Below are 16,820 nucleotides of genomic sequence, written 5' to 3'. Positions count from 1 at the left end.
TGCATTATTTCATCAGTCCCATAAATACTCGATAAAAGTCTTCCGCTCTTTGTCAGCCTTGCAGAAGCTGGAGCGAAAAAAATCTGATAAGATGCAGTACTGATGCCACAATTCCTTTTTAAATGATTAAAATGGGCATTCATAAAAATAAAAGATTTTAGTAAAATCTCATCCCAGTATACTTCTAAAAGCCCATGAAAATTTTCCTCTTAAAATGAAAAAAAAAGAGCACAATTTTTTTGAATGCCTCTTTCAATTATAAACACTGGGGTAGAATACAATTCCATTTCAAATCTAGTGGGGAGCCAAGACTTCGAGGCAGGAAAAGTCCTAAATCAAGAGCTGGAAGGCCAGGATCCAAGCCCCTGGCGATAAATCACATCAACTAGCTGTGTGATCATGGGCAAGTGAACTTCGTTTCCTAGGCCTCTGTTTTCTCAGACAAGATTTACATGATCTGTGAGTCCCTCCCAGCTCCCAAATTCCATAATGCTAGGAGCTGGCTCCATCCTGCTGACTCCTACAGCAGCAAATACACGTGTTTAAAATTTGGAAAACTAGCCAGGCATGGGGTCACACACCTGTAATCGAAGTACATCCTTAGACAGGAAGATTGCCACCAGTTCGAGGCCAGCCTGGGCTACACAGTGAGTTCAAGACCAGCCTGAACTACATAGGGAGACCCTGTCTTCAAAAACCCACACACACACAAAAAGGAAAACGTACAAACTTAGTAATTCTACCAATAAACTTAACCAGCTTCTGTCACTGTGCATAAACGGGATGGGGAAAAGTGCACACAGTCTGAGTACCTCCATCAGTTGCCATCTGAAGAGGACAGGAGCCTCCCTTCCCCAGCTACACCCCTGCCACGCTCTGAAAATGGGAAAACACATTGAAAAGCACCTTCACGCCCTCGGGCCATATCCACATAGCCTCGTGTTCTTTTCTTAGCATTGTAGTTTATGATGAATCATTTTTGCTTAAATAAAAATAAGGTGTTTTTAACAGGAACTTCATAAACAGAAAATGGTTTCACTTGCCATAAATGGAAGAAACCCATTAAAACTGATACCAAGATTTAAAAAAAAAAAAAAAAGCAGTACAACTAAATTCTAGCTAAATACTGTTGCCTGCAGAAGGCCTTACACGTGAGGACCCCTGATTATTCTTAATGAGACTGCAACAGCAGTAAAAAGCATATGGCTCTGTTTATTTAATTCATGTCCACAAATCATCCGAAATCATCTTTGGAACCACCCAAGGTTGCGGCTGTAAGACGGGAACCCCAGCAGATGGCAGCGACCCAGCCTACAGTGGTGTGGAAAGGGATCCATTTCTCTGAGAGGAAGGTGTCTTCTCCAGCCACACTGTCACCTCCACTCCACTGGAGTTCCCGTGTCTTTGTGTCCCTTCTGTCCCCTCTGTGGCAGAAGCCAAGTCTATGCCTGGCGTCCCCATCAGAGAGGCTTTCCTGACACCCTCCCCACCATGTACACCGTTTTTCTTCACCACCAGACAGGTTATTTATTCATTGCCTATTGTCTGCCCCACTCAGCTCTCCCCTCCTAGACACAGTGAGCTCCAGAGGGCATGGACTTTGTTTTGTTTACTGTCATATCCCCAGCACCTAATGCCTCACGTGTGTTCAGTACTCAATAAATAGTTGTGGGATGGATGAAGGAATGCCCTCGGTAGCCCAGTTCCTAGCATTCATTTGGTCCACAGGTGCACAATAATCAGGGAGGGGATCCACAGGAATCTGGGCTCCTACATACTCCACCACCACTACCAGAGGGAGGGGTCTTCTGGCAGATAGCAACCCCTTGCTCTCTCTTAGTACCCAGGATGCCAAAGGCAAACAGGGCTCAGCCACAGAGAAAGGCCTGGATCGACCACGGGCCACAGAAACTGAGATCGACACTGAGCTTCTCATGGCAGAGCCAGCCCAGTGACATGCAGGACTGGCAGACCCTCTATGAGAAGAATCCCAAGCTAAAAATACCTCAAATAAACCTATTACAAGGTCTAGTGTGTCTGTCATGAGTTTACTGATACCTCAGGGCCAGCCTGCATCTCTGGAGGTGGCTGACGTGGCTCAGCCCTGTCACTCAAGGCCAGCCCCACAGGGGACAGCCTGCGCCCCAGAGCCTAGGGCAGAGGGAACCTGCACCAGCCAGCCCTGTGTCCTGTGCCAGCAAGGACAGCCAGGTAGTGCAGGGCAGAGGATCCACGGGGAGGACTCGCTGAAGGTCAGGCAAGGCTGAAGCAGACACATGAGGTAAGGCATCCGATGCCCACACGGGAGGTGCTGAGCCATGGTCTTTCCCCTTGCCAGTGGCTAAGAATACAGAAAGCAAGAATCTAGCTGAGAAAAAAGAGAAAAACTCCAAAACAAACTCCCATGCTAAGGGGAGACCAGGGTAAAAGGCAGTCACTAAGCAGACTGTTACCCAAGAATCATGCACAGTAGAAAAGGGAGTTCAATGGCCCAGGAGCTGACCCGCCATGGCTTAGGCAAAGTCTCTCCAGACAGTGAGGCCAGGGCTGCCAATAAAGCCCCTTTCCAGGCGCAGATGGGCTTGGGCACAGAGGGAGCTGGCAGAGCAGATGGGGCAGCGAGAGGGGAAGCCAGGCAGGAGAGCAGGCTGCCTTCACCCACATCCAGCCCCATGCTCATCTCCTGAAATGACCCGACAGGAGCCGGGCGGATTTCCAGCTGATCTAATGTCTAGTATGTGACCTTGGCCAGGAAGGGACGCGAGGTGAAGTGTTCCTTCCACGGTGCCAAGGGGGATTAAGTCATTTTATCGTCAGAATTCCTCTTCAAAATGGTCCTTATAGGGTGAGAAAACACAAACCAATTATCCATTTACATCTTAGACCTTTTTTGCTTTAAACCAAGACTGAGAGACCGAGGCAGATTCTGAGAGAATCAAAGGGTTTAGTTCCTTTCTTTTTTTTTTTAATATCTTAGGATTTGTTGGAGGTAGGGTTTAGAAGAGTAGAGAGTAAGATAGAGCTCAATTCTCTAAAATATTATATCAGCATACAAATAAAAAGCAGTTAACTAGGATCACCCAAATAAAACCTCTGAGGCAGCTCAGATTTTACAAATAAAGTACAAAAATTAAACAAGTAAACAAAGGAGAAAAACCAAGAATCTGCTAGAAGAACAAAAGAAGAAAACTTAAATAAAATAAAATCTGTTCCTTCTTGGAGAACGACTGAACTCTTAGCTAAAGGGAAGGCTGCTCCTCCCAGTTGTTCTCAAGGCTTCGTAGAGAAAGCCACCAGGTTCACACAAATAATAATCACAACCAGAATAAGCAAGAGGTAAGAGGTTAACATATACACATCCATGCATATAAACCACTCCCACCTGTCCCTCCAAACTCCAAGATGTTCTTAAAAATGGTAAGTAGACTATTGCAAAGTTTATTAAAAGTACTACAATGCTAGAGAAGTACCGGAGTCCTGAGAAACAGGCCACCAGGCTTGTTTGCTTTCTTCCAGGGATATTAAATTGGTAGGCATTTCAACTCTGATACTTGTCCAGAATTTCAACAGCAACAAAAAATCACCTAGGTTTCCAACTCATTAAATCCCAATTTTAGAATTAAAATATTGCCACGAAATTAATTACTTTCAACACTTAAAAATAGTTCAAGGTCTAAAACAAGACAAGGCCATTAATTATCAAGTCCTTTAAATATATCATTTCTTTCATCCCTTACCTCCTACATATTTTTGTTTTTCAATTCTGGGGATGGAACCCAGAGCCTTGTATGTGGTAGGCAAGCCCCTTACAATGAGCTACATCCCCAGCCTAATATATGTGGATTTCAAAAGTGGTTTTTATGAGAAAGAAAACTACAAAGTAAAGAAGAGAAGAATGATAAATGCCAGATTCAGAATTTATCAGTAAGTAAGGGCTGGGCATGAGAGGATTTGCAAATAGTATGTTTCTTAACCTGAGCAGTGAGGACACAGGCATTGGCTGTTTATTCTCCACACCTTATTTATATTTTGTAAGATTATTCAAAGTAGTATTTAATAAGAGCAACATTTAAAATGAGTCATTTAATTGTCATCATGAAAGATATATAAAAACATATGTAAATCAAACATCTGTTTCAAAATATTTTTTTCAATAGCAGTTAATAAAAAGTAAAACAAAAGTACTTTATTTGTTCCAAAGCAAACTTATCTTTCCACTGATCCTTTCTTCAAAATTAACAAATCTTGGGGAAAACCTTATTTTTCTAAATAGATATGCTTAACTTTCCACACTATATACAACTTCATTCCATTTGTTTTTTTATTTTTTATTTGTTTTTATTTATTCTACTTGTTTTATTCTATTTGATACATAATAAATATAAGCACTGATACCCCACAATGAATATATTTATTATGTACTGCAAACATATATTAATAAAAAGTTTAAACTTTTTTTCCCCTTGGCTTCTCTGTAACTTTTGCCATTTGGCAAAAAGTTTTAGTTTCTTTGCACTTTCTAAATGAATTTGAACATGAGGTCACATTTCTACAAGTGATACACAATGGTATTATTTTACATTACCCAAAATGATCATATAATTAAATAAAGTATAGTGACAGTGTCAGGCTTTTAGTTTTACCGTTTTGTTGTTCACAGCTATGTGCTGGCAGCAGGAACAACTAAGTTAAATACCAGGAAAGTACCAATAAATTTTTGACCTCTCCCCAATTCTGCTTTCAATAAAGTATACCAGCTTCTTAAATAATTTAGCTTGGCTTTCTTCAGGCATGGAGAGTATGGAATTTCATAATGGCAATCCAAGCTAAGAATTCTAGTGTTCCTGAAAGGTCAGACTTTTTCACTATTTCAGAAAACCTGAACCATACATTTATATGTAATTTGGCCAAGCTAGGAATAAAAATATTTTTGCTTTTTCCACTAGGACTTTACCAGGTCTTTCTGAGTGAATTGGTTATCTCATGCTGATCAGATATTGAGATTTAATGGAAAAAGAATTAATTATAATTGCTTAATATACGTGGTTTGAAAAATCATTCAAAATATGAAGTCTATGAGACAAAACTAACAGCAGTCATCTCTTATTAGGAGCATTTGGTTTTGTTTTAGTTTTTGGTGGTTTTCTTGGGGGGGGCGTGTTTTGTTTTGTCTTTTAATCAGCTATTCAAAAAAAGATATAAGAAAGCCTAAAGGTGAATGAAATAAAGTAGTTCTGACTATCAGTTCATCAGAAACTCCACAGAATGCTGATTTCTTAACTCTGCTAAGAAATTCTGCTACTGTTTGGATTGTCCTTATATAATTAAACACTCCACATGTCTGAACAAAACCTTGCTAATATATGTAAGACATTTCTAGCACATTATTAAAAGCAGAATATAAAACACAGAACTGGAGAGAGGTTAAAAATTATTGGTGTTTTCTTAGTATTTGACTTTGAGATTCTCCTGGCAACAACACATGGTTGAGGACACAAAACAGCCAAGCTAAAAGCCTGTCACTATCAAAACAATTTAACTGGGCATGGTACCACATGCCTGGGATCCCAGTACTCTGAAGTTAGGAGGATCCAAGTTCAAATTCAGCATGGGCAAATTAGCAACCTGGTAAGACTTTGTCTCAAAATAAATAAAAAGAACTTGGGATGTAGCTCAGTGCAAAGGCCCTGGGTTCAGTGGCCTCCCCATACACACACACCTTAATTATATGATCATACTGGATGATGGAAATAGTACTGTTGTACATCGTTCATAAAAGTGTGATCCCATTTTAATTTCTTTAGATACATTTCTTAGCTTTATGTTAAAAATTTGCAAGTCAACTTTCAGTTATCACCTTTTTACATTTTTTGCTAGTTCGGTGCTCTGAACTTCAATATTTTCAAAAGAGCAGAAGTCACAATGAGTGTTAGAAGAGGACAAGTGTTTCATACCACATCTTCCTGACACAAGCCAAGCAAACAGGACCAGACCAGAACTGTCTCTCTTTTCCATACAGCTTCCAACTCTCCTTAAAATCAAAATGAGAATCTTCCCAAACTATTGCTCTTACAAAGTTAAATATTCCAGGTGTCTGAACAAAGCCAAACTAAAAAAAACACTCTAAACCAATAGCCTTTCAAAACAAACTAAGTCAGTCTTCAAAATAATCCCCACTGGCCGTGTAGGCTAGGCCACGCCAGGGACAGGTGCAGGGCACGTCTTCCTAGAGACTGTCTCCTCCTCCATGAATCCGACCTTTTCCAGCTGGCAGCTCTGGCACCCCACAAATCAGTTATCAGTAAGCCAAGCCTGCTTTCCCATCTACACTTTCCAAATGGCCCCTCGTGCCAAGGGCTGAGATATGACCTGGCTCTCTGCTGAGAACATGCCTCTGAAATGAATTGCCAAGTTTCCCTGGAAGCATTTCTAAATGTACTCCAAACTCCCTCCTCAACCTCTCAGTCATGGTTTATTCTTCCTGCCTTCCCTGCATTTCCTAATACCACCTCCTCATCCTGTCCCTCCAACCACACGTGCCTTCTGTCTGCGCTCATTACCCACTTCCATGAACTGCTGGCACTTGCTCACCCTAAAACCTCAACTTTCAATCCAAAGGCCACAGTTCCAACAATGTTAAAGCTATTTGCTCTTTCTGAGGCCTACCTTTAGGCAGCTCAGTGATGGCTTCTTCCCTTGCCTTCTCCAGCCTCTCCCTTACCCAGGGAAATTCTTGTAGAGAATCTAGAAAGGTATCGAATGCTTTAGGACCCCTGGAAGGCAGGATATCCAGCAGCAACATTGTTTTCCGGAGGCCCGTGGTTTGAGCTTTGATTTCCTGAACATGGTTTTCTGTTAAGATTCCTTCCTGGTAAAGATACTGAAGAACCAATCCCTCCACCAACACTTCTGCACCTAGCTCCAGGCGTAGGGAACGGAGCACTCGTTTGTCTCTGGCCTCCATTTCTCCCTGGAAAGAGACAAAATTACATCTCAGATTACAGGAATACTGCTGTGCCCCTGAAGATAGGGCTACTGCCCTATGAGCACCTCAAGGTCAGGCAGATCTTTGAACCTTAGCAGAGTGCCAGGCCCTGGGTGTTTACTACATGACGGTTAAGCCAAGCCAAGTGACTTTCAAATGCTTCTCAACAAAATGAAGATGAATCGGTGTTTCTGTTTCTTCTTTTCATACCATCAGGTTCTAGCTAACTTCCTTGCTCAACAAATATTTGACTAAAAAGGTGGTCAGAGACTTTGCTTTAAAAAGCAATCTTTATCTGAGGATTACAGAGCAATATTTCATTTTAGCCTGATGGAGGAGAAATGATGATTTCATTTTAACATTACCTTCATCAGAGACATCCTACACCATGGCTGCACAAACTACTATTATGGCCACAGATGTCTGCAGAACCTGACCATAACAGGAGTATTAGTGTAGAAAAGCAGAGGTATCAATGTATATCTAATAATATTTTCTACTGTGGGAAAAGGCCTCTTCATCACTTTCAGGAAAAATATTTGTTGTGTTCAATGTCCAACAAATCTTATATACAGTCACAAATCATTCCTTTTCTCTTAAGAATTCAGGATCTCCATCACAAGGCTGTTGTGGTCACGCATACATGAGACATTTAATGAGGGGTTTTTTCCTTAAAAAAAAAAAAAAAAAAAACCACACCACAGCCCTGGTCAGTAGCCATGCAAGATGTGAAGGTCTCTAGTGGGCTGTGGGGCGTTGTATGGTGTTAACCAAGGTTAAGTGGCAGGGCGGGAAGGAAAGGTGACAGATGAGGCTGCGACACCCACAGGTCAGGTGACACCTGACCCCTCATCCTTCCTCACAGCCCTCTGTGAAGTCTGGAGGTGCAGATGAGGGGGATATTTGGATACCAGCACCCATTTGAAACTTTTAAAAAATTCCCTGCCTCGGCAACTGCGACCTCTGATGTGCCACAAAGAGGAAGAAGTACGAGAAATTTTCGGGGCAACTTGATCTGCAGAATGAGCTTCATAGCTGACCGAGGGGAGAAGGGCCCCGAGCACCGCCACCCCAACCCTGCCCCGACTCAGAAACTCCAGCAAATTAGGGGCGCGAGAAAGCCACAGCACGGGGCTTTCGAGAAAAGATGGATTCCTGTTACTTACGTCTGAAACCACGTATCTTAAAAAAAAAAAAACTACAACCGGAATCCAGACTGTGAGGGAATCTGAACCATAAGCACCATCTTTGCTGAAGGCGAAAGCCCTAAACAGGAAGTATGGTCGCCATCTTTGTTGAGGGCAAGCACAGGAAGTGCTGTAGCCATCTTTATTGAGGGTCCAAAGGTCAGATTGAAGCTTTTCTTCCGCCATGTTTGTTGTGGGTAAACAATACAATTGCTTGGAGGTGGAAGGAGCAGGGCAAATGGATTGCTGCATTTTAACACAATAACTCCACTGAGGTCTTACATACAATTGATATATAGATAAGCAGGTCAAAAATTACTCTAGAAGTGGAACTATCCTTCACTACTGTATTTAAAGTGGCAACATTCTCGCTTTCTTCTGCATCCCCATCCCTTTTATTTTTACCTAGCACTATCTTACTAAAACTTTAACTTACTCATTTGCTTATCATCCATTTCCTACCACTAAAATGCAAAGTCATTTCTTTACATCAACAGGGTTTTTGTCAGCAAGAACTTACAAGTCAGTCAGGATTTGTTGCAGCAATCTGCTAGTTGCTCTAAACATAAGGATTTGGCATGGGAAAATGAAGATACTCGGTATCAGTGGAAAGGCTGGAGAAAGGCTTAGCACGGAAGGAAGACTTCCTAGAAAACAGCCGAACCAGCCTCTTGGTCACAACTCAGTGGAGTCTGGAAACTGCCATTCCACAACTCCTCCCAACACCTGCACAGCAATTAACTGCACACTGGGTCACTGCTGCAGAAAAATCATGTCCATGATTGTATTTGCCAGCAGCATGGAGACGGCACCTGCAAACCTTACACTGCTGCAAGTATTCTGTGAGAACAACTTCACACGCAGAACATCAGCAGCAAGAATGTCTGGGGGTGTCTATGCCAGCTTCTGAAACATCGAAAGCTGTACCTAAAAGGGGAGGGACTGATTTTAGTATATGTGCTGCCCAATCACGCACAGGGGAGGGACTGATACTGAGAGCTAGTCTACCGTGTCTACTACAAGTTTTATTTGAAAGGAAGACAAAATGCATCACCCAAATATAGAGAGCTCCAAGAATGTCAAGCTCAGTGTTCATCTTCAAATTCCTCTATAAAATGAGGTGATCAACAAAATCACCCAAATCAGGGGCCGGGGATTTAGCTCAGTGGTTTCGCCGCCTGCTGCGCAAGCGCAAGGACCTGAGTTCGATCCCCGGTACCAAAAACAAAAACAAAACAAACAAACAAACAAAAATCACCCAATTCATTTTAAAATTAATTGGAAGATATATATAGAAAGTCATATGCCTGCTAAAAATTGGTTGACAGTAACATAAACAAGAACAAATAAGAAACCTCAAAGATCATTTCCAAATATTTTCACGACAAACACCTCTGGTAGAAGATGAAAATATCTGTATGCAAATCAGTGGAAAGAAGTTCTAAACCTCCAGCCTGAAACCTTCTGATAATTGTATCCATTTATACTGCTAGTATCCAGCATACCCCTTTAAATTAGAGTAGTGGCAATATTTTTACATATTCTGCAAGTATTGTTATCTAACCACATGCCTCTGATTTCATGCTCTTTCTAGTACATTACACAGCCCTATATAGCTAAAACCCTGTTATTCTAATGACAGCCAAGGTATTATTGACAAATCATTCTGTTATCTGCTCCAACTCTTGATATTCCGGAGTTCCACAAACCTGCTCTTCTTCATCCACTTTGGCTCTAGAATAGCTGTTCTTTTATCTATGTGAAAAGGATGTGCTGGGAACATTCTCTGTCTTCATCTAGATAAAATATACACTTCTTGTATGATTGCTGAGCATTATTAATTTTTTGGAGGAGAAAAACAAACGTAAACTTTCTAACTATACACTTTGACAAGTTTCAAACATAAAAAAAGGTTGAAACAAATAGCACAATAAGTCCCCATACACAGTATAAATCACTTCTTGGTGACTCATGGTGTCTGGAAAAACTTAAGATCTCCTTGGAACTAGAAGGCAAACATTGATGGCTGTGTCCAGGAGAAGGTGAGGAGCCAGTAGGAAAGCCTAGGGCTATTCACAGAAGGGAAGGAAAGAGGGCAGGAGACAGCATAAGAAAACTTAGGGCCATAGGTGAGGGACAGGGCATTCTTATGATATGCAACCTGAGGGGCTGGCCATTAAGGATCTAACTTAAGGTGAAGTCCTTAACCATGATATTCCTCTTCTTGCAGCAAATGTAGATGAGTGTCCTTGCCAGCTTCTAAACAGTCAGACCCTCTGGCTGATAGTCAACTGTTGGGGGACCACCACCCTACAGACTTCTCAGTAGCACACCAAAGAAAGGTTTAGCTTTATTTCTATAAATACTCAAGGCCAGTGGAAGGAACTTCAAGGAACCAAACACAGATCAAAATCACTACCTCAGGTGGTTACTCTCTCTCAGCTCTGGTCAAGTCCCTCTCTGTGGGCTGGAACTGTGCCCCCACAGAGGATTAAACACCTGTCACCCTGTGGTAACACAGTCCATTTACAGAAAGGACAGATATTTCCGCTTTTTTTCTCTGTCTCATTTTGTTTCCTTGTATCAGTTATATCCATTGTCAGTTGGCAAAAGCAAGAGTCAAAAAGAATAAGCGTAGTATTTTTCTCTCTTTCAATTTGATCTTTGGTTTTTGCAGCCTTCAAAAAAATAAATCAAATGAGTTGGATATCTTTGGTTCTTCCTGTTTCATAGATGTGGAATTTAAGCTATGGAGAAAAACAAGATTCTTTTCATGCACACTTGAAATATTCACAGAAATAGGTCATGAATTAAGTCACAAAGAAACTTCAAGATTCCAAAATAATAGTAGCATACAAATTATGTACTTTATCATTATACATCACAATTCAAAATTTCTTTAAAAGGATAATTTCCAAGAGTCCCATAAATTTGTAAACTAAATAGTGCTTAAACTCTTGAGTCAAAAGCAGTGACTCAGGCTGGGTGTGGTGGCACACACTTGAAATCCCAGGACTTAGAAGGCTGAGGAAGATCACTGTGAGTTTGAGGCCAGCCTGGGCTACATAGCAAGTTAAGGACGGCCTGAACTGCCTAGCGGGACCCTGCCTCAGAATAAACAAACAAAAACAGTACACAAATCTAACAGTATATAAAGAAAGAAAGAAAATTTTACACTAGAAAAGAATGAGAGAGGGCGAGGGATTTAGCTCGGTGGTGCCACACCTGCCTGACAAGAGCAAGGTCCCGAGTTCGATCCCCAGTACCAAAAAAAAGAGAAAGGCATGAGAGATGTCACTTTAACCATGACCAAGGTTAAAAATAACTAGTAACAAGTCATGTACATATGGTGTGCTCTTAAATAATGTGACGAGAAGAACATGTCACCACTGTGATATCCTTCCCCCCAATTTTGTATCCTCAATATTTTCATTAGAAAAGATCAGACAAACTCAAATTGACAGGCATTCTACAAAATATCTGGCAAGTATTATTCAAAAGTCTGAAGGTCATGAAGGACAAGAAAAAACCGAGAAGCGGTCACAGACAGGAGCACACTAAGGAAATAGAAGGAGGCCAAGGAAGTAGGACAACAGGGAAAGAAGAAAAAGGAAAAGGGAGGTTGGAGAAGAAAAAAAAAGAAAATCAAGACTGTGGAGGTTTTGCTCATAGGAAGGAATTAACACTTCTAGACACAAATTGTTTTTTTTTTTTCCGTTAAGTTTATTGGTACATTTTAGGTCTACAATACAGTTACATTCATCATTGGGATCTTGAACTTTACATGACTTATCTTGGCTCTTATTTTTTCCCTTTCCTCTGCCCTCCCTTCACCTCCTCCACCCTTCCCTATTTACAAAGACTTTGTTTCCATTTTTTTCTTTTCCCTTCTTTCCTTTCCCCTACTCCTCCCACTTCCCCTACTCCTTTAGACCTTTTCTTCCTATTACACAATATCAATATACATTTTTTTAAATTACAATATCAAGGTTTAGAGGACATTACCACAGATTTTACACAATTTAAAAGGATATAGAAAGCATATTACAAAACTCTTTTTAAAATAAATTTGACAACTTCTATGAAGTACCTTGGAAGACAAATTAATGAAACTAACTCTGGAGGAAATATAAAATTTGAATAGCACCTATTAAAGAAAGTACATTCCTAGATTGAAAACCTACCTATATGATAACAACAAGCTCATATACATTTTAACTGATAAATTATATTAAACATTTAAAGCAGAAAAAAGAAGGAACATTTCTCCCCTCATTTTAGGAAATCAACATTGTGGTAATACTAAAATCTGGATAAAGATAATAGAAGTATAAACATAGATAAAAATTTGTTCAACAAAACAATTAGAAGTCCAATCTGGGAGTATGTAGAAAGTGATTTTATTATAGGGTTGGCAGTGTTGGTTCAGCATTGGAAGATCCACCCCCTAAAGTCATCATTTTAACAGAGGAAAGGAAAAAGCCATATGATCCTATCAGTAGTTGCAGAAAAGGTATTGGACTAAATTCTACACCTGTTCATGGTAAAAGCAATCAGGAGAGTAGAAGTAGACCAGAACCTTCTCAACAGATTAAAGACATGTACTCCATACTTGCAGCAAAAATGCTTTATGTGAATGGAAAAAATGCAATGCTTTCTCCCTAAGGTGGGGAACAAGGGCAGATATGCCTACTCTTCATCTGTCCATTAAACTTTGAAACATAGGCCCAAACCAAAATAGTCTGGCAATAAAAAGAAACAAATAGCATAGTATTGGCAAGGTAGAAGTAAAATCTTTGTGTGTAGATGAAATGATCATCTACAGAGAAAATACTAAGAAATTTCCTAGAACTTGTATATGAATTTAGAAGGATTAGAAAACACAAGGTATATATAAAAATTCAGGTCTATGTATACTTGCTATAAAAGAAGAATTAGATATTGAAATTTAAAAGTTATGTAGGAGTACAAACGACCTGTAAAAGTAAAAAGAGAAAAAAAATAACAGCGTTGGAAGACATTTATTACCTAATTTTAAGATTTCTTCTAAAGCTATAGTAATCAAGGCAATGTTGGCGTAAGGAAAGACATATAGATCAATGGAATAAAACAGAATCTAGAAATAGAACCACACATATATGGTCCACTGAGTTTTGAAAGATTATTTAACATTAACATTTTATAGAACATAAACTCAATTCAAGAGCCGAGGAAGAGATAGTGTTTTCAACAAGTGGTACTAGAGCACCTGGTATCCGTATGTAAAAAATTAACCTCAATCTTTTATTTCCATACATAAAAATAACTTGAAAGGATCTATGAACCTAAATATGAAAGACTAAAACTATAAAACTTTAAGCAGAAATTATAAGGGAAAATGTTCATGAATTTAGAGTAGCCAAGAATTTCCTAGGATACACAAAACACGATGTATAAAAGAAAAAAATTGATAAATGAGATTCCATCAAAATTTAGAACTTTAAAAGACATCGTTAAGAAAATGAAAATTAGCCCTTAACCAGAACATATTTATAATACATATAACCTATGACCAGAATATATAAAGAACTCTTACAGCTCATTAATAGACAACCCAATTAAAAAGTAGACACAAGAAGATGATAGCCAGTACAGCACAAGGAAAGGTGTGCAACACCAGAATCAGAAAAATACTAATCAGTACAATAACAAGATCATACCAAACACTCATTAGGGAGATGAAGTTAAAAGTTTTAAAAGAATAAATGTCAGCTTACGTGTAAACCAGTTGGAACTTTCTAATACTGCTAATGTGAATGTAAAATGATAAAACTATTTTAGAAAACAATATAGGGCCAGGGATTTAGCTCAGTGGTTCTGCCACCTGCCTTGCAAGCACAAGGACCCAAGTTTGATCCCCGGTACCAAAAAAAAAAAAAAAATATATATATATATATATATATGTATGTATATATAGAAATTTATTGTATTACTCTTAAGAACCAACAGTTCTGTTCTTAAGTTTTTACTTAAGAGAAATGAAAATGCATGTTCACAATAGATTTGTACATACAGGTTGACTATCCCTTATCTGAAATTCTTGGGACCAAAAGTGTTTCAGATTTTCATTTGAAATCCACTTGATCTGCAAAGAGGATAGCTACTCCTGCTTTTTGGGGGGTTCCTGTTACATGGAGTATTGTTTTCCACCCTTTAACTTTCAGTCTATGAGTTTCTTTTTGAATTAAATGTGTTTCTTGTATGCAGCATATTGTTGGATCTTGCTTCTTGACCCATTCTGCCAGTCTATTTCTTTTGATTGGTGAATTGAGACCATTAATATTGATGGTTATAATTGATATGTATTGACTTATCCTTCTCATGACTTTTTCTATTTGTTGGATTCTCCCCCTTTGCATTTAATTTCTTGTTGTGCCTCATAGATTCATTCTGCTGGGCTTCCTAGGGTTGTGATCCTCATTGTCTTTTCCTAGGATACTGTCTGAAATTTTTTGGAGTGCTGCTTTGGTATTCACGAAGTTCCTAAGGTGCTCTTTGTCATGAAAGTATCTTATTTCTCCATCAATTTTCAAAGATAGTTTTGCAGGGTACATCAATCTGGTATGGAGGTTGTTTTCCTTTAGGGCTTGAAATATATGTCACTCCAAGCTCTTCTTGTCTTGAGTTTTTGTGTTGAGAAGTCTACTGTGATTTTGATGGGCTTTCCTTTGTATATGATTTGTTTCTTTTCTCTAACTGCTTGTAGAATTTTGTTCTTCTGTTGAGTTTCTGGAATCTTAACTATTATATGCCTATGTGTAGATTTTTTTTGATCACGGTTAGTTGAAGTCCTATTTGCCTGCCTTATCTGTATGTCAAGTTCCTTTCCCCTGCTTGGGAAGCTTTCTGCCATTACTTCTGTGAACACTTTTTTTAAACATCTTCTGTACTCTCTCCTGTTTCTTCATTGACTCCGATCAGTCTTATGTTGTTCTTCTTTGCATTATCTAGCAGCTGCTGGATTGATTTCTCATGGTCCCTTATTATTTTAAAGAAATTTTCCTTTTCCTGGTCACTAATTGCTTTCTTATCTTCTATATCTGAAATTCTCTCCTCACATTGGCTTATTACTGCTGCATAAACTTTCAATGGAGTTTTTAATCTCCTGGAAATCTGTTTGCATGTTTTATGGATTCCATTTGTTTCCTATGTTGGGATTCCATCATGTTCCTCAACTTCTCTATTTTTTTTATCTGTGTCCGCTCTAGATTTATTAATCATGTCTTGCACTATGGGCACAGTCTCTACTGTTATCTGAGAAATTATTTCTGATTTCATTTTTTCCAGATCCTCTTTTGTTGCCAGTTCAGGGAATCCAGATGGTTGAGCATCAGATTGTTCCATCTCATTTCCCTTTGGGGTTGCCTTAGGTGATCTGGAAGTCTGGTTTTGAGACTTATTTATGTGTCTTCTCATTTCAACAGATGCAGCCTGCTGTGCCTTTCTTGAGGCAACTTTTTGCTCACCCAGTGGTCTTCAATTTTCAACAAGCCACCGAGCAGCCTTTTCTCTGCTGCTCATCAACACACTAATTCCTGGGTTCAGAAAGGTGGCCTTCTGGATCCCTGAGCTGACCTATTGTCTGGGTGGGCTTTTGGCTGGGGCCTGTGCACACTTGGGATGATATCTAAGTGTGCCACTGGCTAGGGCCCCTATGTAGCTGTTGTCTGGAAGGGCCTTTTGCTGGAGACTGTGCACCCCTGTTCCTGTTGTGTGAGCAAGCTTCTGGCTATGGTCTTGTGCACTTACTGATGGTATTGGGGTGAACCTCTGGCTGTTACTTCTGTGCCTGTGCAGCTCTTTTCCAGATGGGCCCTTGGCTTGGGCCAGTATGCCCCAGCCTCTGGGGTCAGGGCAGAGCCTTTGCTGGGATCTGCTTGCAGCCATGCCACTCTGGTCCACACGACTGCTCCCCCAACTAAGGTAGTCTGTTGTCCCTTTATTGCAGAGATTTTCTTCACTTTTCCGGTGGGCTTTACTTTTCATCAAGGAGCTTCAGAGAGGCCCTCTTTCTATTGTTCACTTCTGCCCTATCTTCTGGAGCTCAGAACAATGTCCTTTATGACCCATGCAACTCTGCGGTGTGGATCCAGGGAATGGCTTGGGACAGCCACGGGGCGGGTGTGGGGGGTAGGGGTGGTGCTGCCACCCGCATGGCTCACCTCCTCTGTGCTGGGGGGGGTTCTGCTCCTCGGTGCTCTGGGGCGGTGGTATGGCAGCCTCTAGACACAAAATCTTATTCTCCATTTCATCTTGGCTATTTTCTTGACATGTAGCTTAGAATACCATATGACCTCCATTTCTCGTACCACCCCTCCCCAAAAAGATAAAAGACAACACAAAGACATCTATCCCTGTAACTGAAAATCCTAAAAGTGCACATACAGCCACAGTGTTGCCTTTTTCTGTGTAACTTTTAATGAAAACATTATTTTGTAGACATAGCTCCATCATTGATATTTATTAATTATTATTTTACTAACTTATGGATTCTGATGATTCCTTCAATTCTCTCCCTCATTTTACTCTTAGATTAATGATTGCTTATTGTAAAAACTCTGGAACTATTTATAAAACCTAAGTTGTTTTAAATGAAACAAATGTACTAT

The 16,820-nt window shown here is 39.9% G+C and overlaps 1 protein-coding gene across 4 annotated transcripts in view; it reads right to left on the bottom strand.

The window, feature by feature from the left end:
- Cradd (CARD and death domain containing adaptor protein) overlaps positions 1-16,820 on the bottom strand; it is a 246,968-nt gene that overhangs the window by 169,395 nt on the left and 60,753 nt on the right. For 3 of the 4 annotated variants that reach the window (XM_087192807.1, XM_004844958.4, XM_021258467.2), the window contains one exon: positions 6,667-6,970. In XM_087192807.1, the coding sequence (XP_087048933.1) occupies positions 6,667-6,964 (298 nt within the window). In that variant the 5' untranslated portion in view covers positions 6,965-6,970. Of the gene's footprint in view, positions 1-6,666; positions 6,971-8,151; positions 8,314-16,820 lie in introns of those variants that run through there. The other variant, XM_004844957.3, reaches the window with a different exon arrangement.

This window comes from Heterocephalus glaber, unplaced genomic scaffold (genome assembly GCF_053883595.1).
Source record: "Heterocephalus glaber isolate CG9 unplaced genomic scaffold, H.glaber_assembly_v1.0 deba00001572, whole genome shotgun sequence".
Lineage (NCBI taxonomy): Eukaryota > Metazoa > Chordata > Mammalia > Rodentia > Bathyergidae > Heterocephalus > Heterocephalus glaber.
Note: the sequence above shows the minus strand (reverse complement) of the source record. Positions and strands in the feature narration are given on the sequence as shown.